The sequence below is a fragment of the Chionomys nivalis genome, chromosome 19, assembly GCF_950005125.1.
Source record: "Chionomys nivalis chromosome 19, mChiNiv1.1, whole genome shotgun sequence".
In the NCBI taxonomy this organism is placed as follows: domain Eukaryota; kingdom Metazoa; phylum Chordata; class Mammalia; order Rodentia; family Cricetidae; genus Chionomys; species Chionomys nivalis.
In genome coordinates, this window is record NC_080104.1 from 56692122 (window position 1) to 56719494 (window position 27373).

Here is a 27373-nt window from a genome sequence, read left to right on the forward strand (position 1 = left end):
CTGGAGTGTCTGAATGCATGAATAATCTGAGTGGCTTGTGACAGCCCACACACTACACATGGTAGACGCCCACTTTCAGGAGGGTCCCTTCCTATTGGAAAGAGCAGCCATGGCATTGGATGGTTGGGAGTTTTTAACCTTACTGGGGTAGCCTTGGGTCACTGTGACCTAATATGGCCAAGAACAACACAAGGGAAGAGCGTTGGCTCCTAGCTTTAGAGGCTCTGATGATCCTGGCCCCACGCTGGGGTGGAATGGCCTGGTGGACAGGAAGCAGAGAGAGGACATATAGGAAGGGACACTAAGAAGATACAGTTCCCAAGGCCCCTTCCCCAGTGACCTGTCTTCTAGTAGGTGTCACCTCTCAATAGTGGCATCATACATTGAGAGATAATCAACTCATCAGGTCAGGACCCTCAGGACCCAGTTTCATTCCCCCCCGCCACCACCCCGAAACCATCAGCTGGCAACTAAGCCCCTAGTTCACAAGCCTGTGGGAGACAGTTCCAATTCAAACCATCCTCTGGGATTACTAGTCTGCTCTTGAGTGGAGAGAAGGCTGCAGACTGAGTTAGGTCAGGTGACCTGTGATCTAGTTCATCTCCTTAAGGACAGCTGGAGATCAGAACTGCCACTCACAGATGAGCTTCCTAGTGGGTAGCCACATTCTATGGTTACCTGGTCACTTGGTTCTACTAGCCCCGAACTCAGAGATCCACCTGCCTCTGCCTCCCAAGAGCTGGGACTAAAGGTGTGTGCTACCACTAACCAGCTGACTTAGTGCTTTTTAGTGTTTGGATTTTCTTTGGTGGGAGCGCTGATGGAATTCAGGGCCCTGAACATGCTCAGTTCTGGCTGGCTCTACAAAAATCTGTCTCTCTGTCTCAGTCTCTGTCTCTTTCTTGCGCTCTCTCTCTCTGTGTACGGGTATGTGGTGTGTGTGTATATGTGTGTGTGTGTGTATGTATGGGTATGTGGTGTGTATGTGTATAGGGGTATGTGGTGTATGTGTGTGTGTATGGGTATGTGGTGTGTGTGTGTGTAAGGATATGTGGTGTGTGTGTTTGTATGGGTATGTGATGTGTGTGTATGTTTGTATGGGTATGTGATGTGTATGTATGTGTGTATAGGTATGTGGGGTGGGTATGTTTGTATGGGTATGTGGTGTGTGTGTGTGCATGGGTATGTGGTGTATGTCTGTGTGCATGGGTATGTGGTGTGTGTATGTAAGGATATCTGAGGTGTGTGTGTGTGTGTACATGGGTATGTGGTGTATGTGTGTATGGGTATGTGGTGTGTATGTGTGGGGGGGTATGTAGTATATGTGTATGGTTATGTGGTGTGTATGTATGTGTATATGGGTATGTGGTATGTGTGTGTGTATGGGTATGTGGTGTGTGTATCTGTGTGAGTACATGTGTACACATGGGTCTATAGAAGCCAAGGGTCAGTCTCTGGTGTTGTGCCTTAGTTGCTATCCACTTTGGGGTTTTTTGTTGTTGTTGGTTTTTTTGTTTTGTTTTGTTTTGTTTTTGTTTTTGTTTTTCGAGACAGGGTTTCTCTGTGGTTTTGGAGCCTGTCCTGGAACTTGCTCTTGTAGACCAGGCTGGTCTCGAACTCACAGAGATCCGCCTGTCTCTGCCTCCCGAGTGCTGGGATTAAAGACGTGTGCCACCAACCGCCCGGCCTTGTTGTTGTTTTGAGACAGAATCTCTCAGGGGGCTGGAGCTCATCAACTAGGCCAGGATAGCTAACAAACCCAGGAAATCACCTGTCTTTGCCTCCCTACCTTTGTCTGCTGGAGCGACAGGCAAATGCCACTATGTTTTGTCAGGGCCAGAGAGACAACTCGGCAGTTAAGAGCACTGTCGCTCTTGCAGAGGACCTGGACTTAACTCCCAGCACCCACACGGTAGATCACAACCAGCTGCAACTCCAGTTCTAGGGTACCTGACACACTTTTCTGGCCTTTGTGGGCCTCAGGTAAATGCGTTGCACACATACATGTGCAGGTAAAACACTCATACACACAAAACCAGATAAATCTAAAACTAACAGCAACAGTGACCATGCCTTCTGGGGATTGAACTCAGGTTCCCCAAGTCTGAAAGGCAAGCGCTTTACCAGCTGAGTCTTCTCTCCCTAGCCCTCAGCTACTCTGGGGCTCCTGGGGCTCTACCCTTGCCGCTAAACTATTGGCAATTGATGGGTTCTAGGGCGGTTCCCAGAAACCACCACAACTCACAACCACCTGTAACTCCAGCTGCAGGGCATCTGACATGATACTTTCTTCTGGGCCTTCACAATATATATAATTAAAAAATAAAAGGCTCGGGAGATGGCTCAGCAGTTAAGAGCACCGGCTGCTCTTCCAGAGGTCCTGAGTTCAATTCCCAGCACCCACATGGTGACTCACAGCCATCAATAGTGGGATCTGATGTTCTTTTCTGGTGTGCAGTTGTACATGCAGAGAGAACACCGTACACATAAAATAAGTAAATAAGTCTTTAAAAAATTAGTAGACTGAACGCGCCCGATCTCGTCTGATCTCGGAAGCTAAGCAGGGTCGGGCCTGGTTAGTACTTGGATGGGAGACCGCCTGGGAATACCGGGTGCTGTAGGCTTTAAAAAAAAAAAAAAAAAAAAATTAGTAGAACAACATCTTTAGCCAGCATGGTGGTACACATCTCTGATCCCAGTACCCAGGAGGCAGAGGCAAAAAAGTCTTTATCAGTAAAACAGCCTGAATCGGGCAGGGGTGAGAATTCTGCAGCTGAGGCTCCCCTTCAGAAAGCAGGGGACGCAGCCTTCCTGGCCCGTTGGCAGGCCTCTTCCCCTGGCCATTAGTGGTTTGTCACTGTAGCCTTTGCTGACAGTGAATCTCCTCTCGGTGGGACTGTCACAAGAACTGCTGCCGCGCCAGGCTCCTTTGGTACAAAACTCCTCTGAGTGGAAGCCAGAGCCATTAGCTGGGGAGGAACAGCTGCGAGGGCCACACATCTGTGAGTCATTTGAACATTTTATGACCAACGAAAAGTATCCATTACCCAGACTTATGCATTATATATGAGCCCAGTGCCTCCTCTTTTAACTGTGCCAGCGGGTCCTTTTGTTGTCGGTCTTTTCCCATCCCCTAATGACATACTAACTCCAACAATAAATTCAAAAGTCAAAAACTTTACGTCTCTAGCAACACTACATAAACGTTCCTATTCTGCCGTGGAATTCTCAACAGCCACAGTAAGCAACAATGATGAGTACAGCATCCACCGCAAAGATTCAGGCGTGGAAAACCCTGGAAAGCATTTGGGATGAGAATTATGCATTTTAGAGAAAATAACTGGAAGATTAATGCAACACAAAGAGCATCACAAGATGCCAGAAATTAGCCTTAAATACACAGGGAAAGAAGAAGTCTCCCTAAAATGCCTCCTGCTGCCGATGACCTTGGTTTACAAGAGGGTTTCTGGCAAAACGATGAGGATCTTTTAAAGGGCCCAGCACCACAGTGGAAAGGGAGGAAAGCGGAAACTGAGCCAGGATAAGCCGGCTGTCTGAGGTGTCTGAAACTGAGCGAGGGCTCGCCCTGCAGTCCAGAGTCCGGCAATGAGGACAGCACTGGACAACCAACCTGTATGCCTTCCCCACCCTCAGGATCTCAGAGGACCTCAGACCCGGAGAGCTGCTTCCCCGCCCCACCCCCACCCACTCCACCCCCACCCCACCCCACTTCACCCAACCCTACCCCACCTTTTCTGTCCTTTCTTCCCAACTCTTTAATTTAAATAGCTTTCTCCTGGAAATAGCTTTGAAGGCAGGAAGCTTTGTTCCTGGTAGAGGCAAGGGAATGACCTTCCTGGAACCTCTGAAGGCAGCAGTGGTTGTGGTGGCTGCGGTGGCAATGGTGGCAGAGGTACTTGGTACCTTGCTTTGCTCTGCTGTTCCTTGGCTGTCTCAGAGATGAGGACAGGTATGGCTGCCATATTCAGTAGCTGGCCCTTTACCACCCACCACTTGAGCATAGCCTTGTCCCAATCCTCCCTGGCTTGAGTTTGTTTTCCTAGTCCATTCTGCATGGGATTAGTGGGAGCTTCAATGGTCTTTTACTATGAAAATGGAACCACAAACCCCCTTCTGCCCCCACCAACCCTTTCCACCCCTTCCATTTCTGCCACTGTCCCTCCCGCCACACAGTTGAGGGTAGAGAGTGAGAATTCCAATCACAGGGGTTTGGTTTTGGTTTTAATAAAACACAGGAGCAGAGTTCTCCCAGAGGCTAGAGCTCAACCCTCACGGTTTGGTCTAGCCTCAAACTGTGACCGCAGTTTCTGGCACTCCCAGTGTTGCTAGCTTATCATATATGCCTGGACACACATGAAGGCCTGGAGAGCCCCCTCTCCAGGGCCCCTAGCATCAGTCTCACGGTGGTCCTCGTCTCTTTCCCACAGTCTGCCTCTTTCAGCTGCTCATTACCACCCTGCAGGTTCTTTGCAAGGGTTCCCATGTGCTTTTTTCCCCCCAGCCTTTAAACTCAGAGAAGGGGCAGTGTCTTCATTGGGATGCAGGGCTGCAGTACTAACAGCAAGAGAATTTAAAATAAAGCTGCTTGCTTCATGGCCATACCACCCTGAACATGCCCATACCAAGTACTAAGATTAAAACAATAATAATAATAAAATAATAAAATAATAATAATAATAATAATGCTTCTTCCAACTTCTGAGGTGACAATCACTCTTGTTAGCTGTTGTGAACCTTTTACATTATAGCATTTTTGGGCCCTTCTGGAACAAAGGTGAGAGGAGAGTAAAAAAGAAAGATGGGGTAAAGGTGCCAAGCACCTCAAGCACTCTACCTGCCTCAGTTTCATCTCTGACCAGTCTTTTGCTAAAGAAACCATGGTGATGCCAGGCGGTGGTGGCATATGCCTCTAATCCCAGAGCTCAAGGGGCAGAAGCAGGCGGATCTCTGTGAGTCCGAGGTCAGCCTGATCTACAGAGCGAGTTCCAGGACAGCTAGGACATCCTGTCTGGAAAAAGCAAAAAAGAAGCCATGGTGACACCTTGAATCCCCTGACTGGCAAACCATGGCCTTACTGACAAGGTCTTGCACACTGCCCCCTTCAGTACACAAGGGTAGTGCTACTGCCATGGTGGCCTTGTACTTTAAGAGGGCTACGGGAAGAGACCAGAATTGAGACCTTGTGAGGACTGCAATACCTACTGCATTTCCTGCTGGCTTGGCAGAGCATCTGCTGCCCTACCTTAACAGAAGCTAAGTGTGCAACCTTGCTAACCTCAGGGGCACTGAGCACACCTTCTGAATGTTGGCTTGTTTCTTGTGTGCAAGCCAGACTCTGCTGAGGCGATCTGGGTGTGCATTTGGCTCCGAGGCCAGTATGGCAAGCAGAATACAAGTTATTCAAATGAGAAGTGGTGTTTACAGTGACTCTACAACAGACACAGCAGGACAGACTCCTGCTGGCTTCAAGGGTTGAGGGAACTTTGTGTACAACCTGCTCTGTTCCATGGGCATCTGCACCATGTACGAAGGAGCAACATCTAGAAAAGATGCCAGGGTACAGGTGACAGAAAAATAGGAACCATAGTCATACATGTCACACTGTTTTAAAATTCAGCCAAAGGAAAGCAGAACTAAAGTCGACAGTGTGTGACTCGGTTGAGCATCAGGAAAGCCATCCTAAGGCAGTGACTCAAAGCACAGGCAAGTTTGAGTCACACAGATGCTCTGGCAACAGTCCTTAGAGCAGGGGGAAAACAACAGAAAGCCCCCTCTGCCACCCCAAAACTGACTCTGGGAGTAACCACTACATTGCTACCAGATGGAGTACCCAGGAGGCACCAGCTGTGACCGTGCCTGGGGCTGCCTGTCATTGTCTTTCAGCCCTCTCAATGGGCAGTGAGCCAACTGCCAAGGAGGCAGAGACAGCCCAGAGGGACCAGTTCCAAGGCGAGAATGTTCAAGCCTCATGATTCCTGTTTAGAACAAAATGTACTTATTCTTGGGGTGAGAAGATGCCTCCGAGGGTGGGAGCTGCTAAGCCTGGTGACCTGAGTTCTGTCCCTCGGACCCCCATAGTGGAAGGAGAAAATCAGCTCCTGCAGGTTGTCGTCTGACCTCCATGTGTGTGTTGTGACAGGTGTGCATGTGTGTGGGTACACTCGAGCACGTGCACACACAAATGCAATTTATATATTCCTTTCCATTCAAGGCTTCACATCCCTCAATTGCCTTTGCATGGGCCTGAATTTGAGAAGCTGCTAAGCTAAAGTCAAAGTCTGAACATTAAAGCTAGGTACATCCACCTCACACCATCTCCATCTTGGGAGACGAGCTGGTATGGTGAATTCTGGAAATTCTTACTGCTTTCCACTTTTGTTACTTTTGGTACAGTATTTAAGTAGTTTAATAAGAAACGTGATTAGGAGACCCCAGGTGACAGGCGAGAGTCAATCACAATCACTCTACTCTCTGTCTCAGTGGGTGGCGGTTAACACAGGGACTCATCAGAACTGGTGAAAGGGCTGAGAAAAAGTGACTGTTCTCAGTTCTAAATGGGACATCTGTACCTATCCTGTCCTATCCAAAGCTCAGAGAATTCCTTGGAACAATGGATGGAAGGATGCTAGAGCCAGAAGATGAGGAGGAGGACTGTGAAATAGTAGAGGCTACTTACGCTAGACTGAGCCAGTCAACATGGACTGTGGATGGAGGAGGGACTCATTGGCCCAGTTCCTCCTGTGAAGTTGCCAGCAGTCTGTTAGAGGGCAGTCCATGTCCTCCGTGGTACAGTCGCTCAGCAGTCAATATTAGAGGGCAGTCAGGTCCTCAGTAGTACAGTCGTTCAGCAATGTTAGAGGGCAGTCATGTCCTCCGTGGTACAGTCGTTCAGCAATGTTAGAGGGTAGTCAGGTCCTCCGTGGTACAGTCACTCAGCAGTCAATGTTAGAGGGCAGTCATGTCCTCAGTAGTACAGTTGTTCAGCAATGTTAGAGGGTAGTCAGGTCCTCAGTGGTATAGCTGCTCATAAGTTGACCCTGTGCTTGTTAGTTTTTTTATCAACTTGACTAGATAGGGTTAAACCTGGGAAGAAAGACCCTGTGTTGGAAAACCTGCCTCATCAGATTGCCCGTAGGCAAGGCTGTAGGGAATTGTCTAGACTAAGTTGATCGGGAATCAAGCTCACTGTGCAGCCCCTGGCCGGGTGATCCTGGGTTATATAAGAACACAAGCAAATCAGTAGATTCTCCAGGGGCCTCTGCTTTTAGTTTCTGTCTCCAGGCTCCTGCCCAGACTTCTCTCAGAGGTGGACTGCTAAGGTCTGGGATGAAACAGACCCTTTCCTCCCTAAGTTGCTTTTGGCCATGGTGTTCATCACAGCAATAGAAACCCTAAGACACCCCCGCTCCAGAGAGGAGTCCCAGCCCACACTCACATAAGCAATCCTAGTTAAATGAAGTAGACATCAGAGTAGGAGGGAGGTCTAATGGGAGGGAGAGGGGGGCTGGAGTGGGTAATGGATGTGTGATCCAAGTACATTATATAAACCTATAAGAGCAGAAGAATAAGTCTTACCACGTGATTAAAAGACCCTTGCTGAGTTGCCGAGCCTCATGCTGGTTACAAAACCAACAGAGGATCACAGTATCGTTGGGTGAGTTTTCCACTTGAACTAACTCTGAGAAGTGTGAATGCGGGAATTCTGATGGAAGCTGGGTGGCAAGGGTTCCTCAGCTAACACGGACCGCTGCACAGCTTACATTGCTCAGTGTGCTGTGGCCACCAGTATCTGCTGTCCTGGAGGGCATCCAGCTGGCCCTTTCAGATATGGTAGCACATGTTTGTATCCCAGAGGTAGGGAAGCTGAGGCAGGAGGGCCAAGCTGAAGGCCAGTCTGGGCATTCTGTTTACATATATATATGTATATATATATATATGTATGTATGTATATATGAACACACACTAATTTTTTTTGTAACATAGCAGTTAAAATCAGCGTAACCCCTACCCTTTTCTACTCTTCGTGTATATACATGTGTGTGTGCTTACTTTTTTATAATGTAGTAGCTACAATCAGTATAATTGCCACCCCGTTTCTACTCTTTCTCTCTCTCACACACACCAGTTTTTCTTTTGTGATGCAGTAACTACAATCAGTGTAACTCCTACCCCCAGTCTATCCAGGCTGTGGCTCAGATCAAGTTACCACTCCATTTAACCAACACCCCACTGCCTGCCAGTGCAAAGCTGAGTGGTTTGGAAGGTACCTTGCTTCTCTCCTATTACAGATCCCTCTGGCTGGCTGTGGACTTGCAATTAAACAGAGATGTCGTACATAGTCGTTCCTAATAGGTGACAACCCCAGGCCTTGTTAGGGATGATGCAGTTTATCATTGTCTCCAGGAGCCGCAGATTCTGGAGCTGTGAACACATCACTGTGGCGACTGGAAGATGCCACTGAATGATACAGACTCTACAAAAATAATCAGGGTTACTAATTCATTCTCTGGGAGCTGTGAGGGATAATAATGACACATTGAGCTTGTGACTGACTTTTATTCTCACAGGCAATGAATTCATGGGACCGACATGGGGCTATGTGAGCTGAACTCAGTGCCGAGGCGACTCTCGTCCTGAAGAGGGCTGCGGCATTCTGAACTTGGAGAGGTCCAGGTTCAGGTCTAGGAAGGTGTATGTATTGTAGTCATGATGCTGCAGGTTCTTGTAGGTGGTGGCATCCGTCGGCTCAGGGGCCAGAGTGGGCTCTGTAGAGGAAACAGACAGGAGAGCCGTCAGACACCTGCCCATCTGAGCACTCAGGAAGCGGACGTCCCCACAACTCCAGTCTGACGTGAGAGCAGTCTAACTAGAAGGGAGGGGACCCTGAGGACCCCCATGTCTTCGAAATAATAAAAGAATCACCTGAAAATGCAGGCTGAGATTTATCATCTTACTGGTTAAGAACAATCACATGAAGGCAATGCTGTCATCCTAAGACACCCACCCCTGGTCCTGCCACAGAAACCTTCCTGAGATTGCATCACAGGCCTGCCAGGACACAGGATGACTCTGCTTTGATAACAAAGTGGCAGTGTCCTAAAATCACGTCCCTTTGTGTATTTCATCACATCTGTTTGTGATGAAAACGGCCATCACAGATCTGAGAAAAAAGTTGAGTGTCCCAATAATGATTAAAAAACAAAAAACAAACAAAAAAAAACCACGGGAACCAGGGAGGAAGGTGCACTTTTGCTGTTTTAACTTTTTGGGGAAAATTGTTGCTATCTTCAGACTCATAGACAGAAATGAACAAACACACACTTAGCCTTTTATCTTAAATGAGAAAAATTAAATCTATATACCTAAATACTCGATAAACTTAAAATTCGAAGTGTGGGACTGAAGCAAGAGGACAGGGCTCTTCCGCAATGCAAATGCAACCAGACAGGAGACAAAGCTGGCGAGGGCCACGGACAAGGTCTGGGCTGACATCCCAAGGCTCTAGAAATCAGGCCAATAGAGCTGTCTCAGTCCCTACTCACAGTGCACAAAAGCTATGCGCCCTAACAACTTAAATACCTACTTCTCTATTCCAAATCCAAAAGCTGATTCTCATTACTTAATTTAAAAAGGGAAAAAGAAAGAAAAGAATGTCTACTGGAGCTGGCCTCTTCTCCATGCTGGCAAGCTGAAGCTCTTCGGGTGGTGAAGGCACACCTTCAAAGCCATGGATTACCTGGTTATTATAGGGGAGGCGACAACAGACAGAGTCGGGGAATTCCAAACTCTTTCAAAAGCCGCTCACCTGTAAGCACGGAGCTTTGGGCAAGGACCACTTGTGAGCCTTAGCTGCCAGCAAAAACGGTTTGGGGGCAGGGAGCAAGTTTGTTTCTGCAGTTTTGGAAACTGAGCTCAGGCCCTTCCTCACTGGCTGAACCCTCACACTAATCTACATCGGCAGCCCCGTGAGGATTTGTTTCCCCTAGAAACCCCCAGTCCTGTATTTTCATCCTGGGTTTGAGGCACTCCACTCTAGTTGAGACCAAATCTGAAAGCTGCCACAGTGTCAGAAGGGCAGGTCCCGAGGCCTTAGGATGTCTGCCGTGCACTGGTACCTGGTGTATTAGTGAGAAAAGGGAAACGGAAAAGGAAGAAAACAAATGCTGTCAGCATCCTGGAAGAGCAACAGTTAGCACACTGGGAAGGGCAAAGCAGGCAAGCAAGGGTGGGCTCGGAATAGGATGAAGGTGCAGGAAGAAGGTCTTGTTAGCGATGCTGCATCTTAAGCAACTCTCCAGAACTGCAGATTCTAAAATCAAAGAATTCCTGTTTTCCAGTGAGCTGCCGGAGGATGTCGCACATACACAAGAGCACGCAGGATGTCAGGAGTATAGTCCTCCTTGAAAAGCTCCTCAATAGAAACTCACTGTAGAAGATGAACAGCCTGTGGTGTTGTAGCTGCGAAAGGACCACGGGGTCCATGGCTGCCTACCTGCTAACGCTTACTTCAACTGTGAACAAGGTTGCTAAGGTGCCACTCTAGTTCAGTCCACCCAAGGGCCACCATCCCCAAGTGACTGCTGCTCCTGACCCATGCAGTGTCACAGGAGACTCTGATTTCCACTCAGCAGGAAGTTGGCCAAGTTCATGAACTATGTGCTTAGGCACCCTCCAAGGCTAAGCGTGGTGATGCTAAGCTATCAATTTCCATACATTACTGTCTAAGAAACAGTCGAACAGCTGGGTGGTGGTGGCTTGCGCCTTTAATCCCAGCTCTTGGGAGGCAGAGGCAGGCAGATCTCTGAGTTCGAGAGCCAGCCTGGTCTACAGAGCTAGTTTCAGGACAGGCTCCAAAGCTACAGAGAAACCTTGTCTTGAAAAACAAACAAACAAAAAACAAAACAAAACAAAAAACCCAAAAAACCAAAAAAAAAAAAAAAAAAAAAAAGAAAGAAAGAAAGAAAAGCTACTTCTATGACAGGCTCCTAAGCTACAGGGAAACCCTGTCTTGGAAAAAAAAGAAAAAAAAAGAAAGAAACAGTCGAACAAGGTCAAACGGCGCACATCTGAACTCAGCACAGGGAGTCAGAGGCAGGAGGATCAGGGGTGGCGGCAATACCAGTGCCAGCTATCTAGCAAGATTGAAATCGCCCTGAGCTACATGACTCTGTGCCAAAGAAATAAACAGATGAAAATAAAGATACTGCTTTCTAAACACACAGAAACTCAAGAGGATTCTTCAGAATCTATACACCCTAAAGGACAAGGAGAGTCTGAACCAAGGCAAGGTGTACCCTGAGTGTCGCCTGGCGCTTCCTGGGGTGGGCTTGCATCAGTGGGCGGGGCTTCACCGACTGCCTCCTGGAACCTCCCCTCTAGCTGTGGTTCTGCTCTCTCTTCAAAGGTATCTTTCTTCTGGACAGGAACTGTCTTCGAATATCCCACAGGTGTCTGATCTTCCAAGGTCTCCGCCTTGGCCGTCAAGCATCCTTCTGGCACCTGCTTCTCCGGGCTTTCTTTTCCAACAGGGACCTGAGGAGAAGCTGCCTTAAATTCAGGCTTTGGCACTTTTGGTTCCAGATGTCTGGCTCCGGCCATGGGTGTAGTGGCTGCCAGCTGTTCTCCTGCTCTGATCTCTTGTGTTCTCGCTGTGGGCACTGGGCCACTGGTGAGCCTTGCAGATGACCTGGCCTTTGTGCGGTCGGGTAAGATTTCTTCAGCTTCAAGCGGCTTTGGGCTCTCCTTCCTGGCCTTACTTGGCCTCAGTTTCCCCTGCAGGTGTTCTTCCTTCACGTTTTGGTCCAAAATCTCACTGAACTGTGATCTGGATGTCATAGGCTTGGATCTGGTTTCTTTGCTGTCCTCTATAGGCTTGGTGATGGTCCCTTTCTTCTTTGGCTGCTGGGACTTCTCTGGGTAGGTGACATCTGTGCGTGGCTTTTGCACCTTGGCTTTCTCTTTTGCAGGTACAGTGATGTTAGGGACTCCATTCTGGAAGGGCCGAGAGGCCTCTGGTTTGTAAGACCCTGCCTTGCCTTTGCTCACCACTCGAGGCTCCATCTTTGAGTCATGTCCCTCCCCATCAGAGTCTGAATCTGAGGAGCTGGATGAAGAAGACGAGGATGAACCATTTGTCCCCTTCTGCTTACGCCGCTGAGCCTCTGAGTCAGAACCCTGTACTCGGGGTGGAGACAGAACTTTCTGAGGAAACTCTACCAAAGTCTTTCTTGACAAACACTTCGAAAGCCTTTCATCTGTGAGCGGCAGGCTGCTACTAGGGTGTGGGCCGGCTACAGCCCCACCTGTGTTCTCCACGGCTGGGTAAGGACTGCGTGGAGATGCACTTTTGGACATTCCTGCTGCCGTGTGGGTGGCTAGAAGCTTGCCCCTCTCCTCTGCTCCCACCACATCTGGGAAATGGCATAAAGAGGAACATTTATTATTTAACGGACAATTCAAAGCCATAGACACCGCATTGCATACCAGCATGTTATAATGTCATCCAGGAACCTCCCTCCCCACAAGCTGGGGCAGCAGCAGGAGTGGGCAGACTTGCCTCTGACCAAAACCTTTAAGGAGGATCTTTCTCACCAACAAGAGCCACAAACTGACTCCATTTCTCACACTTATGGCTTCCCAGATGGTAATTTTTAAAACGATCTCACCCAAATTTAAACAAGTTAAACTCTAATGCAAGCATTTTCAGTTGACTATACAAGTTTTCCAAATGCATAATTTCTTGAAGGGCTGAGACCACTCAAGTGTTTGGTGCTTTTCCAATATTAAAAAGGTGCAGAGTCTGGCCTTTCTAAACAAAGCAGAGGCAGTATAGACAAGAGTCTGTTGGCGTATGGGTAAAGCGCACCCTGTGAGGAAGCGTGTGGAGGAGGGAGTGGCAACAGCTTTTCAAGGAAAACTGCCCTAAAAAGGAAGGAAAGTCCTCAAAATCCCACAGGTCACATGGGGATTTCTTCAGCCAAGAAAACAAGATTTGCAAAGCTATCTTTGCAATTTGCAAAAAGTCTAAAATAATTTAATACCATACATATCACTGGAAACAGCTGTTAAACTGCAGAAAAAGCAGGGCAACAGAAAAACCTTACATTTCATAGGCACTTAGGAAAGAGCAACAAAGAAACAACCGAACAAACAAAACCACATCTCTTAGAGCTAATTTTACTCCATCTTTGCAAGTGCCAATCTTTCTAAGCATATGGATCAGAAGAAAAACACAGGACATTATTAATATGGAAAACTATCTTTCATACCTGAGTGGAACCAAACATTCTCCAGATGAACAGATCTACAGAGGGGCTACATCTAGGCTAAAACTGCCTGCTTCCTCCTCTATGGCAGAATCAGGACTATGATTAACTATGATTAACTGAAAGGGTAGGAACAGAGAAAAGTGAAGTTTCCAAACCAGAGAAAGCGTGACAGGACTGTGAAAGGAAATGACCGGAGCGAGAGCAGTGGGTGACAGTTGAAACCAGTGAAGGCTATGTCTGTCTTGGCCTTGGCCACCTAGAGCAGGGATTGACAGGGTGACAGCTCCAGGTCATGCCGAGTAGGTTGGCAGAGCATGGCAGCACATACCTGCTCTCCCTGGGCTTTAGCCACACAGCTCAGATTCCAACAGCCCCCAGGCCAGCTAGCCCACTCATCCACACCACTGTTTCTCTGAACTTGCCTCTCACAAACAGGAAATGACCTTAGGGGTGGGGTTCAGCTGGCACAGTGCTAGCTCAACAGGCACAAGGTCCCTGGTTCTGAGTCCAACACTGCAATAAGGTAGGTGTGGTGAGATTCTAGCACTCTGGAGATAGAGGCAGGAGGATCATAGGTTCAAGGTCACGCTCAGCTGCGTGGTAAGTTTGAAGCTAGCCTGGCCTATGTATGGCTCTATCTCAAAAATAAAAAAAATAATAAAGTTCTCAGCTGACTATTTTTGAACAGAAAAATGATAGACTAATTCTCCTGAAATATGTTTAGGATTTGGGGATTTTGTTTTTCTGCTCTTGATTGGACGCAGGGGCTCAGGCACACTAGGCACACTGCCACCAAGCACCACTCTCCTTGAGATTTTAGGAATTGTAACGAGCTCCAAAACTACATTCTTGAGGTTGAGGTGTAGCTCAGTGATATGGCATGTGCTGGACAGATGCAAGGCCCTGGTGTCAAACCACAGCCTTCCACCCCCCAATACACACACAGAAGAAAAATTTACCTCACAGGGTATTTACCTACAAAAACGGAAAGAACATTCCAGAGCATCTTAACAAGGAGACTCCACTGTATGGAAGGAGAAGGCCTGAACAGTTTCTCTTCTTCTCATTGGCTACAGGAAGAATTCTAGGGAAGGCTAACGGATGCAGGGACTGGTTTTGCTTTTGATGATGGTGTGTGTGTAAGAGAGAGAGAGAAACACACACACACAAAGAGAGAGAGAGAGAGAGAGAGAGAGAGAGAGAGAGAGAGAGAGAGAGAAAGAGAGAAAAAGAGAGAAAAAGAGAGAGAGAGAGAGTTTCTGGCCCGCCCAAACCCAGCCCTGGCCTCATCCTTTGAGCCTTAGACACAAGCCTGCCTATGGACTTACAGTTGTTCTCAGGGGTGGTTCCTGAGCCTCGGGCTGGGGACCAAGAGCAGATGCAGTAAGCCCCAGGGGCTCCCAAAGCCACTCTGGACTCTGGTAGTTTCTAATCCCTGGCACCTCAAGGAAAAAACACAGCCTACATGTGGCTATTTGGAAACATTATCTTTCTTTGTACAGAAATTATGTTATAATATACAGGTGTGATATACACAGAAGACAATTTACTTCTGAAGACTATCTTCCACCCCAAAGTGCACGAGTATACATACACTGAAGTGCACAGACAGACACAGGCACACACAGCCCACATTTCCATCAGCGCCACAGCACTGAGGGAGGTGGCAAAGCTGCAGGCTCAAATGGTCTTCCCAGGTCGACATCACTTTAACTCACACAGACACTTGTTCTTTTCTTGTCTGTTTTTTGAGACAGTGTTTCTCTGTGTAGCCTTGGCTATCCTGGAACTCACTCTGTAGACCAGGCTGGCCTTGATCTTACAGAGATCCACCTGCCTCTGCTTCCCAAGTGCTGAGGTTCCAGATGTACACCACCACCACCCAGCTCAGACACTTGTTTTATAAAGAAGGTACTTAGATCCTAAAATTCATTTAGTTTAAAATCATGTACTTACCACCAGAGAAGAGGACATAGTTAATATTGAAATCCAAGTCACCAGTAAGCAGTCATAAGCATTCCAGGCTATGTAAAGCCCTGGGTTGAAATCTATAGCATGCAAAAATAAAAGACCATGCCACATACAGTCCATGACTTAACAGGCATTCTTGTTGGAGACATTTCTTAGGTATACTGGGATTCTATGTGTTGTTATTGTTGAATAGCCCTCATGTTTAAGATTTCTGTTTTTCTTTTTTTTTAATATTTATTTATTATGGATACAATATTCTGTTTGCATATATGCCTGAAGGCTAGAAGAGGACACCAGACCTCATTACAGATGGTTATGAGCCACCATGTGGTTGCTGGGAATCGAACTCGGGTCCTTTGGAAGAGCACACAATGTTCTTAACCGCTGAGCCATCTTTTCAGCCCTAGATTTCTGTTTTTCAATGCATCCAAGAGGAAAAGAGCACTGTATTTTAAAACCAGGCAGGTTTGGGAAGAACAGAATCAAATCCCTCTGGAATTCAGGCCAGGACACCTTTGCCATGTCTATAAACACTGAAAAGATTAAGAACCTTAGGTTGTGTGGCTGGTCAAACTCATTTCATGCTAATGACTTTGTAGTCTCTGTTCCTCCAAGACCATCCTTAAAATCTCACCTTTGGGTGCACTTTGCTTCTTGGGATTTGGTTGTATTCCCTTTCCAATCTTCCCTGACTCTGTAGAAAGGGACACCGTAGAAGACAGTTCTCGGAACACCCTTGCCTCCAGGAACGCAGCCTGGGGAGAGTCAACAGGAAGGATACTCACCTTGATGACAGCCATTATAATGTGAGTGCTATATATTAATATTCATGTGGCACATTTATTACAATGTTCATAACATTGGGAAGTATGAAAAGTACAAAAAAAAAAGCTGTAAGATAAATAAACCCAAGTTCCCGAGCAACCACCGTTAGCATCTGGGTAAAGGAAAGAATCTTCATTTCCCCATTCTCTGCAAAAATTTTCCCTAGAAACTTGGAAATTTAATCAACAACAACAACAATAATAATAATAATAATAACTTTGCCAGCTTCTTCTTCTTTTTTTTTTTTTGTGGTTTTTCGAGACAGGGTTTCTCTGTAGCTACGGAGCCTGTCCTGGAACTAGCTCTTGTAGACCAGGCTGGCCTCGAACTCACAAAGATCCGCCTGTCTCTGTCTCCCGAGTGCTGGGATTTTGCCAGCTTCTTTATATAAAACTTCAGAGCATCTGGGTGAAGAGCCTGTGGCTCGGGGCGTAGGGGTAGACAAGAGGCATGCGATGCTGGGAGAAGCCCTTGCTGTCACTTGTCCTGCAAAGTCCGGGTGAGATAGACCTGTACTGACATCGGGAAAAGGAGGGAGGTGCTGGCCTCTGGGCCTCTGTCATCGCTCAGATGGCAAGGTGCAACCCTCACCACCAGGATCCTGGAAGCAAGGCCCAGCAGGCACTAGACAGTGTTCAGACTTCTGAGTCTAGACAGGGCAGCCAATTTACTCCACTGGCTTGCTTTGTTACTCTACTGAATCACTACAAAATACTATGTTTCTTTTTTGCAAATTATCTCCCTACACTTAGTAACACTATCTGTTAGTAAACACAAAGCAACTAATTGCTTCAGAAATGTTACAATGTAAATGGGAAGACTCCTAATTCCCCGGGCAACCACTAAGGTATGTGCTAAGTCTAAGCTGTTCCATGCCGGGCCCAGAAAAGAACGGGAAAACTACTATTACATTTGATTCTTCGCGTGTGTACAAATTATGTGTATCTTTACACGCTGAAAAAAAAATTGCTGGGAACAAGATACCTGAAGGAGTGTTTAAATAGTGCCCATCTGACGACGGGGACCCTAGGTCACCTGTAGTATTTTGGTTTTTTTTGTTTTTGTTTTTTTCGAGACAGCGTTTCTCTGTGGTTTTGGAGCCTGTCCTGGAACTAGCTCTTGTAGACCAGGCTGGTCTCGAACTCAAAGAGATCCGCCTGCCTCTGCCTCCCAAGTGCTGGGATTAAAGGCGTGCGCCACCACCGCCCGGCCCCCCTGTAGTATTTTATTTTGCTGTGAGCACTTCCTGCTTTGAGAATGGTTCAGTGACAGCACTTGACAAGCAAGTGCAGGGCCCCGGGTTCCATCTTCAGAACCCAACCCAAACAACCCCCAACACTGGTTTTACAGAGAAAGCCAGGTTTCGTTTTTAAATCAGCCAAAGAGCCTAAGCTTTGCTCCTGCAGAAAAAGACCTCTCCGGGTCAGCTGAGCACAGGCCCTGGGACCCGTCATCGTGGCACCCAGCCCGCGGGTACAGCTGAGGGTCAGGCTACGGGCCGGGGAGGTCGCGCCCGTACGCCCTTTACCTTCAGCGCCCGGATTCGTCCTCCCCGAAGCAGGAGAGAGACCGCCATGGTACCGACGCTGCTCGCCGAGGTCGCACCTAGGTGCGTGACCGGCGCGCGCACGCACTACCCGAGGCTCCGCCCTGCGTTCACGTTCGCCAATCGCAGGCCACGGTGGGCACAAGCGACTGAGCGCGCATTTCGGGACTTCCCGAGGCCACACCCCTGAAGGAGTTCACCAATCCTAGGTGGGAGCGCGCGGGGACCGCCCCTGTGCCGGTCCTACTGGAAGTCCCGCTCCTTCGTTTAGGGCCTGCCTACGCTGCCCTGATGTCACCCTTAACTGTGCTTGGCGAGGTTTTTGTGAGTTTGTTGTTTGTTGGAGTCACAGCTTCGTGGTAGGGCGCTTACCCCGTAGGAGCGTGGCCTTGTAAAAACAAATCAGAAGCTGGGTATGGTGGCTCGCACCTTCCCTTCCAGCCATAGGCTAGTTCAAAGCCAGCCTGTGCCTTATACATCAGCTTTAAGGATTATAATTAACATATTGATTCTTTAATGAAGTCAGAACACTCCCTCCCCTCAGTAACTTCACCAGCTGGAGACCAAGACTTCAACACCCGAGGCTTATGAGGGGAACCTTCCTATCCAAGGTATAGCTGTGGAGTATGCGTTATTGGTTAAAAATTCCTCCTTCCCGTTGTTGATTGATGTTCCCCCGCCCCCCCCCCCCCCAAGGTATCCAGTGCACCGTAAGTATTTCATGCAGATGAATGTGTCCATACCTCCAGTTTCCACCCAGGAAAACTCCCTTCCACAAGCTGTTAGGCTTTGGATGGTAGTGCAAGGGTTTAGGACACTAAAATTAATTATTGGCGGGGGAGAGTTTATTGGAGCTATTAAGGTCCTGTACGGTCTGACGGGAGGCAGCAGCATGGTGGGAGCTCCGAGGACCATTCAGGCACCAGAGACAGGGGGCGTGGCCAGGTCTCTGAAGGGTGGAATCAGCCCGTGTTGGAGCCTCAAGGGATGGGACAGGATTTTGTGAAAGGAGGGGATTGGTGCAGACGGTGTGGGCTGAGCAGAAGCTAGATCCTAACATTACAGTCTTTGAGAATGACTGGAAATGGACCTTTGAGCAACATCTGGAAACCCACTCATGTGGCAGGATAAACTGTAAGAGTCACGAGTCCTCTGACCTTGGCAGAGCACAGGAAGGCAGAAAGAACAAATGCAGTTCTAGACAACAGTGCACAGTTCACTGTCTCTAAAGGAAGAAGACACAAACAGCGTGGTAACAGAACTGCCCTCTCTTTACCCAACTCTTTTCTCCAGGGGACCTTCCCATGCAACTTCCTAAAGTGAACTTATGTGGAACTTATTTATACTCCAGCACCCCCATCCCACCCTGATTCCACCCCCATTCCCGTCTGCCACCTCCTCCCACCCCACGCAGTTCCCAGCACACATGCAGAGGACTGCAGATCGCTACTCTTCCTGTGAGTTTATCCCCAGATAAATAAATCTTTGTTATACTCCATTCTGGGCTATCGTAGAGCTTATTTGTACCCCAATAAGCTTAGTTTACAGGTGAGTAAATAATATTGAAGGGAGCAGGTCCTGCCTGTCCTTCGGGCTACTGGAGCTGAACTGTAAGATCATGGGACCCAGAACCTCTGCTTCTCAGAGCCAACTAGTTAGACCTTGGAGGAACTGGGGGACTCAAGAACAAATAAAAGGGAGATTCTCCAGCGGGAGAGTTGATGCATGTGTCCCCACGAGGGCTCATGAGTTGGAAGCTCATGGTCTCCAGGGTGGTGATGTGGGAATAGAACCAGTAAGAGGTGGGGCCCGTGGGAAGTAACTAATCATAAAGGTGCAGCTCTTGGAAGGAACAGATAGGTGCCCCCTCCTGTTCTGTTACTGCCAATGAAGTAAGCAAGATCAAGCCGAACTAGAAAAGTATAACAGGTATATTTGAGCAGAGCAGTTCCCAGGCAGTTCTCCTATTCCAGAGATAGAGGCCAGAGAAGTTGTGTCCCCGAACTAAGGCAGAGAGACTTTATAGGTTAGGTTGTAGGCAAAGGGTGAAGATGTGTCGGCCACAAGCTGGGTTTGTGTCCAAGTATGATCAAAAGCTGAACTCTTAGGTGGGCTTGTGATGTGGGATTCCCCTCTGTACAGTTTTATTCATCAGCCAATAAAAGCAACACATATACAGAAGGACATTCCATGTCATCCTTTGGGCTGCTGGTGGCAACAGGGGAAGAAGTTGCAATTGTTGCTGATGGGTTTTGGGGGGGCAAGGGGTGAGGGAGAGGAGAAGCAGAGAGGGAAAGAGAGAGAGAGGAATGGGGTTTTCCGGATCATGCTGAACAGGAACTAATGTTGCTGCTCCTGGGGGAACCTGGTAATTTTCATAAGAAGGGTGGTGTTTGGGGGTGATATGATTGTTTGATTTTGGGGTTCTTTGCGACAAGGTCTCCCTAAGTAGCCCAGACTGATCTTGATGTCACTCTCTTCCTTACTCAGCCTTCCTTGTGTCGGGGTTATAAGTCGTGATGTCAGGCTCGAGAGGGTTTTGTAAAGGAGCAAGCCTGGCTCTTCACTGTTCTCTTGCCTCCTGTCTCATCAGGCGGTCTCTCTTCCTTTCTGACAATGCCATGACTATGATGTGGCAGCAGTGGGAGGTGGGGGGGTCTTTGCCAGAGCCAGCACCATACTGTCTGGATTTTAATCTTTATATTAGGCTAAAGAATTTTTCCCTTTTTTATGCGTGTGTGAATGTTCATGCATGTGAAGGGTGAAACAGTCAATCAGTCCACTTTGTTTTGTGAGCCAGAGTCTCATTAGCCTGGAGCTTGGCACATATGCTAGTCTGGTTGGCTAGCAAGCCCCAGGGATCTGCCTGTCTCTATCTCCTGGGCATGGGTTTAGATATGTGTGCCGTCATGCCTGCCTTTTTAATGTGGGTGCTTGAGGTTCAAATGCAGATCCTCATTCTTGCAAGGCAAGCCTTTTATTGACTGACCTATCTTCCCATTTTATTATTATTATTATTATTATATTTTATTATTGTTGTTATTATTTTGGTTTTTCAAGACAGGGTTACTCTGTGTAACCCTGGCTATCCTGGTACTTGATTTGTAGACCAGACTGGTCTCAAACTCACAGAAATCTGCCTGCCACTACAAAAACAAAATAAATTAAAAAACAAAATAAATAAATTAAAAAACCAACTCTAATAGCCGGGCGGTGGTGGCGCACGCCTTTAATCCCAGCACTTGGGAGGCAGAGGCAGGCAGATCTCTTTGAGTTCGAGACCAGCCTGGTCTACAAGAGCTAGTTCCAGGACAGGTTCCAAAACCACAGAGAAACCCTGTCTCGAAAAACCAACTCTATCTACATCTTGTTCTTGCTCCCCTACCCTTCAATCTCCCACCCCAATTTCTAGTGTTGTTTGTTCTGTGTAACAGCCCTGGCTGTCCTGGTACTCACTTTGTAGACCAGACTAGCCTCGAACTCACAGAGGTCTACCTGCTCTGCCTCCAGAGAGCTGGGATTAGAGGTGTGCACTGCCACCATGGCCCCGCCCATTACTTTTTTTAAAGCTACTCAAGCAAAACTATTTTGCTACGGCGACAGCAGATGGACTAATACAGACAGGATGTTGTTACAAGACAGGATGTTGTTACAAGCCAGGTTGTTGGGGAGGAGCTATGTAGCTAAGGGGGAGCATAGGAGAGAAAGAGATAGAGCAGGGGTGAGAAGCTTTGGGTTTTTTTGTTTTGTTTTGTTTTGTTTTGTTTTTTTGTGGAGAGAATGGATTGCAGTGTAGTCGTTTCCTCTGAGCTGGACATGGCCATTGCTGCTTGGAATCAGAGTAGATGAAGCCTCCATGGAGGTCCTCACAAGACCATAACACTGGCATTTCCTCCTGGAGGGAGCAAGAGGCTCATGAAGCCTTCCTCAAGACTATAGAAGAGATAAACAATTCATTATGGGTGGGAGTCTTGAGTGGCACAGTGCTCGGTGAGGCCTCCAGGGTGGGGCGGGAGTCCCTGGCGGTAGGGCTGCCTGTGAGGTGTGCAGAGGACCGCCCAGTAGTGTAGATGCCTGCAGTCATCCCCTGTGAACAGTAGAAAGTAAGCTCATGGTTTGCCAAAGTGGGCTTGGATGTGTGAAGGAGAGTTCCTGGAAGCACACTCTGTCTGCGGAGGCTGAGTCACTGCTTAGAGCTGCAGTGGGGTGGGGAGGTTTCAGTGTTGCAGGCCCAGAGCCTGATTACAGTTTGTCTAGGGGTAGCTTTAGCCCCCTAAATAGTCATTCCTCTGTATGTGACCTAATGTACTGACAAATAGATAAAACCCTTGGACTGAGTTAATCAAACCTTCTCCACTCATCAAAGGGCTAAGAGTCGTCCGCCAAGCAGCGTCTCAGACTTACAGCTGAGCTTTCTCCACCTTGCCCGTAGCTGCCTTTAACATTCCCACCCATGTGTCTAAGTGGTGCCTTGTTTGTAATTCCTTTTTGTTCTGTTGCTATAAAAACTTCATAGTCGGGCCGGGCGGTGGTGGCACTTGCCTTTAATCCCAGCACTCGGGAGGCAGAGGCAGGGGGATCTCTGTGAGTTCAAGGCCAGCCTGGTCTACAAAGGGAGTCCCAGGACAGGCTCCAAAGCCACAGAGAAACCCTGTCTCGGAAAAAAAAAAATAAAAACTTCATAGTAGTCGGGCAGGTGAATTCTGTGAGTTTAAGGCCAGCCTGGTCTACAAGAGCTAATTCCAGGACAGCAAAGCTTCATTTAGTTTAAGTTTCTGAAGGCTGGGAGTGTAAGGTGGATTCTCTGCAGAGGTTTTAGGCAGTGCAAAGCATCACATGACTGAGAGGCCATCCAGCCTGGCCTCGCTAACAGATCCACTCCTGAGAGAGCTCTTTGACCTGCTAATGCATGGGTGCTTTGGTCTCCTGTGACCCCGTTACCTCTACACTATCCCGTCTGGCCTGATTGCTTAATACCTCAAAGTGGAGCCTAAATTCTCTCTTTCTTTTTTTTTTTGGTTTTTCGCGACAGGGTTTCTCTGTGGCTTTGGAGCCTGTCCTGGAACTAGCTCTGTAGACCAGGCTGGTCTCAAACTCACAGAGATCCGCCTGCCTCTGCCTCCCGAGTGCTGGGATTAAAGGCGTGTGCCACCATCACCCGGCCCTGAATTCTTTTTTATATAAAAACTAGTTATTTAGCGGGGAAGATGGCTCCGTGGGTAAGGGCATTTATTGTGCAGTCATGAGGACCCGAGTTCGAATTTCCAGCATGCATGTAAAATAAGCAAAATAATGCACACACAAAAAACAAATCTTATTTAGGGGCTGGAGAGGTGCTTAGTGGTTAAGAGCTGCTCTTCCAGAGGTCCTGAGTTAATTCCCAGCACCCACATGGCAACTCACAAACTGATGTCCTCTTCTGATGTGCAGACTTACATGAAGATAAAGCACTCATATACATAAAATACATAAATACATTTTCAAAAATTATTTATTCTATTTCTTTTTGAGGCAGGGTCTCTCTACATAGCCCTGGTTGTCCTGGAACTCACTATGTAGATCATAGTGGCACTGAATTCCCAGAGATCTGCTTGTATCTCTGCCTTTTGAGTGCTGGGATTAAAGGTGTGTGCCACCACACCAGGCTGTGATTTCTTTCTTTTTGTTTTATGTGTATGGGTGTATTGCCCGAATATATGATCGTGCACCATGTGAATACAGTACCCACCAAGGTCAGAAGAGGGTGATCGATTCCCTGGAACTGGAGTTGCAGACAGTTGCGAACCACCACATGGGTCCTGGGAATTGCACCTGGGTTCTCTGAAAGAGCAGGTAATGTTCTTTTTTTTTTTTTTTTTTTTTTTTTTTTGGTTTTTCGAGACAGGGTTTCTCTGTGGTTTTGGAGCCTGTCCTGGAACTCCCTTTGTAGACCAGGCTGGCCTCGAACTCACAGAGATCCGCCTGCCTCTGCCTCCCGAGTGCTGGGATTAAAGGCGTGCGCCACCACCGCCCGGCAGCAGGTAATGTTCTTAACCCCATGCACCGTCTTTCTAGTCTTCAAGACTCAATTTCAATGTGAATTTTGATGGGGACATTTAAGCACAGAGCATCATGACATAAGGGCTGAAGGGATTCTCCTCAGCAGCAAGTCACCATCTCCTTTGGGATGGAGACGGGGTGGTACCACAAAGCCAATGTGGGGTCACTTGTGGGCGACAGGGATCATCATGGGCTTGTTCAACAGTGGCAGGAGCTGTTGGGGGGAACACATTTTTGTGTCTGGGAATTCTGGCTAAACCCATCTGGCACACAGCTGACCTGAAGACCTAGGAGCAGCCTGCAACGGCCCCTCCCTTGGCAAGAGCAGATGGCCACATGCCAGGATAGTTGGCAGTGTCTGTTAGCAAGTCCCAGGAGATAGTGAGAAACATGATGAGAATTCAGAAAAACTACTGGATGAAAGAGTAATTTATAAAAATATAATCTGCATCTTTTTAGACAGCAGGAACAAATACCGAATATAGTTTTAATTATGTTAGCAAAACCCATATATTTTGGTAAGAATATCTTTAAATATTTTTTCTGTGCCCTTAAAGGATAATGTCAGACAATACTATGAGATAAGAGAAGCTATTAGAGGAAAAGAAAATGTGTTTCTACACACTGTAGACATGCTATTTTTCTCCCAAACAGTCTAATACATTCAATTATTTCCTAATCACTATCCCAGCAGGGTCCTGGGGGAATTGGACAATTTAATTGGTACAATTATTTGAAAGTGGGGGGAAGGAAACTGAGTAGTTAGCAGTGAGGGAGGAGGGGGGTAGCGGGGAGACACAGACACAAAGCGAGTTGCCCAGTAAATTCTAAAACTGAACCTGCTGCCAGAATGAGTATTTCTGGGTAGCATTTGCTCAGGGGTTTGACATTTGACACCAGCACAGAACAGAATCCAGGAGGAAGTTAAATTTATTTAGTTTTATTTTTAAATTGTGTGTGTGTGTGTGTGTGTGTGTGTGTGTGTGTGAGAGAGAGAGAGAGAGAGAGAGAGAGAGAGAGAGAGAGAGAGAGAGAGAGAATTTGTGTGTGTGAGTTCAGGCATTGTGCATGTGAGTTCAGTGCCCGTGGAGGCCAGGAGCGAACATCAGAAGCCCTATAAGTGGAGTTAGAGGCAATTGTGAGCTGCCTGAGTGCAGGCCTTCTGGAAAAGCAGCACACATTCTTGACTGCTGAGTTATCTCTCTAGTTTCTTTTCTGTTGTTGTTTTTTGAGGCAGGGTCTCACTATGTAGTCCTTACTGATCTGGAACTGGATATGTAGACTAGAACTCACAGAGAGATTTGCCTCCCTCTGCCTCCTGAGTACTGGGATTAAAGGCATTGCCACCATGCTAGGCTTTATTTATTTATTTATTTATCTATGGGTTTTCCAAACAGCGTTTCTCTGTGTAAGCCTGGCTGTCCTGGAACTTGCTCTGTAGACTGGTTGGCCTCAAATTCAGAGATCCGTCTGCCTCTCCTTCTGAGTGTTGGGTGCTGAGTGTGAGCCTTCACTACCCGACTATTTTTGGTTTTTTTGAGACAGGGTTTTTCTGTGTAGCCCCGACTGTCTTGTAATGCACTCTGTAGACCAGGCTGGTTGGACTGGGAGATCCCCTGCTTCTGCCTCCCAGGTGCTGGGATTAAAGGTGTGTGCTACCACTACCTGACCTGACTCTGCTCTTTTATTTATTTTTATGAAGAATTCCAAACATGCATATGTGTTTTGATAAAGTCTGCCCTTCATTCCTTCCTCTCCAGCTCCTTCCCTCTCCTCACCATCACTATTCCCTCCCAAATTCGTGTGTGTGTGAGAGAGTGTGTGTGTGCACGTGTGTGTGGGGGTGTGTGTGTGTTTAGTTCACTGAGTCCTTTTGATGCTGCCAGTATGCATGAGTGAGATACCATCTACTAGATTATGGGTCATATGGCTTCTCAGAGGCCACATTCTTTTATTTTTTCTATTTATTTATTTAATACAATCTTTTCTCATTTTACATACCAATCCCAGTTTCCTCTCCCTTTGTTCTTCTGCCCCCTCCAACTCCTCAGAGAGGGAAAGGCTTCCCATGGGAGTCAGGACCAAGGTCCTCTGCCCTATACCTAGGCTGAGCAAGGGATCCCTCCAAAGAGAATGGGCTCCAAAACACCAATTCAAACATAGGGATAAATTCTGGTCCCACTGCCAGTGGCCCCAGAGACTGCCCCAGCCACTCAACTATCACCCACATTCAGAGGGCCTAGTTTGGCAGAGGCTACATTCTTGAAGACAGCTGACTCCTCCTCTCCCAGCAGCCATCAATTGTCAATAACTTCCCAGCTATGTTTAAATTGGAGCCTTTTTTTTAGGGGAGTTAACACTGAACAGCCTTCCAGAAAGCTGGACTAAAGCGACTCCAATGGCTGTAAGGTAAATGGGGAATTTAACAGGAATAAAGGCCTCTGGTTCCAGATTTCCCAAGGGCAGGAAAGTAAGGGGAGAATGTTGCTCAAAGGGCACTTTCATCAAAGCAGCCAAGAAGATTCTGGAGGATAGGCACTTAAGAGGGCAGATCTCAGGCCCCATCAAGGCAAAACCTGCTCTTATAAATACTAAAACCTTTGCACAGTGGGCTTCAGAATTGTGATAGACCAAGGATCCTGTCATGTGTGAGTGTTGTGTCCTCCCTCCCCTGCCCCCTTCACATGTTAGTGTTTGAGTAAGCTGTTACATAAATGAGCATGTTTGTGCCTTTCTATACTGTCAGGACTGTGCAGGAGGGCTTGATGACAGGTGGGTACCGAGTTACCTTAGCATCAGGCCCCACTTTCTCTCTAAGGCCCAGGCTTGCATTATTCATTGGCATTTGATAAGCTCAGGACCTGGCTTCTCTGATAAGATTTTAGTTCACCCATGATACATTTGTAGACGGTGATTTCACTTGCGCAAGTGATTTTTCAGTCTATGCTTTGCATTAGACAGGTGGTGAATGTTTATTTGCACAAGCAAAATGAAGAGTCATTCTGACTCAGTTTGAGGTAAAAATGGAGCCAACTACTGCTTTATAAAATAGACTCACTCAGGTACCCACTCAGCGTTAAGACGGCAACTCTACACAGTGGTGACTGTGACTTTGAGGCAGGACACAGACTGACCGCTCAAGTAGTTTTTCACTAGGATGTGATGTGATGGGTGGGTGGGGCAGGTAAACCATCTTTTTAGGAGATGCATACTGGGGGGCCCACATCCAACCTATGAGACCACAGCATTCTGGACCCTGAGAGTGACAGGGATGGAATGAGCTATTCGGGGATCCGGGGAGGCACGCCGTTAAACACGTCTGACACTTGGGGTTCAAGGCGTCTTTGTCCAACACGAGGAGGGTAACAACGTTTCCAGAGACCTCTGCCTTGATGCAACTGAGACAGCCACACGCGCATGCGGTCACATGGTCTGGCCATCCAGCACTGACGCCATTCATTCAACAGCTTTTTACCCACTGGGTACCAGGCTCTGTCCAAGAGGAAGCCCTACAACCACCGAAGCTGACGGCCGGAAAAGCTAATCAACACGAAAGGAACATTCGGGGCACATGATAAGCGAGCTCTGTAGCCCTAGCACCACCGAGTACTCAGATCAAAGGAGACCACTCGCTGTGCGCATGCTCCAGGCAGGCACGCCCTACGCGCGGCGCTGAGTGACGTCACTAGCCAGCGCCAGCAGA

General features: G+C 47.6%; 1 protein-coding gene and 1 pseudogene across 2 annotated transcripts; one reads left to right on the top strand and one right to left on the bottom strand.

The window, feature by feature from the left end:
• The first annotated feature begins 2503 nt into the window (after positions 1-2503).
• LOC130862495 (5S ribosomal RNA) lies at positions 2504-2624 on the top strand (annotated as a pseudogene).
• A 5944-nt stretch (positions 2625-8568) lies between these two features.
• Positions 8569-17739, bottom strand: Ndufv3 (NADH:ubiquinone oxidoreductase subunit V3). 2 transcript variants are annotated; one of them, XM_057751922.1, is made up of 4 exons: positions 17614-17739; positions 15895-16015; positions 11316-12431; positions 8569-8786 (listed from the first exon to the last, which is right to left on the bottom strand). In XM_057751922.1, the coding sequence occupies exons 1-4, from the start codon at positions 17659-17661 to the stop codon at positions 8632-8634; spliced, it is 1440 nt and encodes a 479-aa protein (XP_057607905.1). In that variant the 5' UTR covers positions 17662-17739; the 3' UTR covers positions 8569-8631. The 2 variants fall into 2 exon arrangements, with proteins under 2 accessions (XP_057607905.1, XP_057607906.1); XM_057751923.1 differs by lacking the exon at positions 11316-12431.
• Between the last annotated feature and the right edge of the window lie 9634 nt (positions 17740-27373).

Coding starts and splice junctions, on each gene's coding strand:
- Ndufv3 (XM_057751922.1), bottom strand. CDS start 17,661: ATGGCGGTCTCTCTCCTGCTTCGGGGAGGACGAATCCGGGCGCTGAAG. Junction 16,016..17,613: donor GACGAATCCGGGCGCTGAAG/GTAAAGGGCGTA, acceptor GACTCTCCCCAG/GCTGCGTTCCTGGAGGCAAG. Junction 8,787..11,315: donor AGCGCCAGGCGACACTCAGG/GTACACCTTGCC, acceptor TTTCCTCTACAG/AGCCCACTCTGGCCCCTGAG.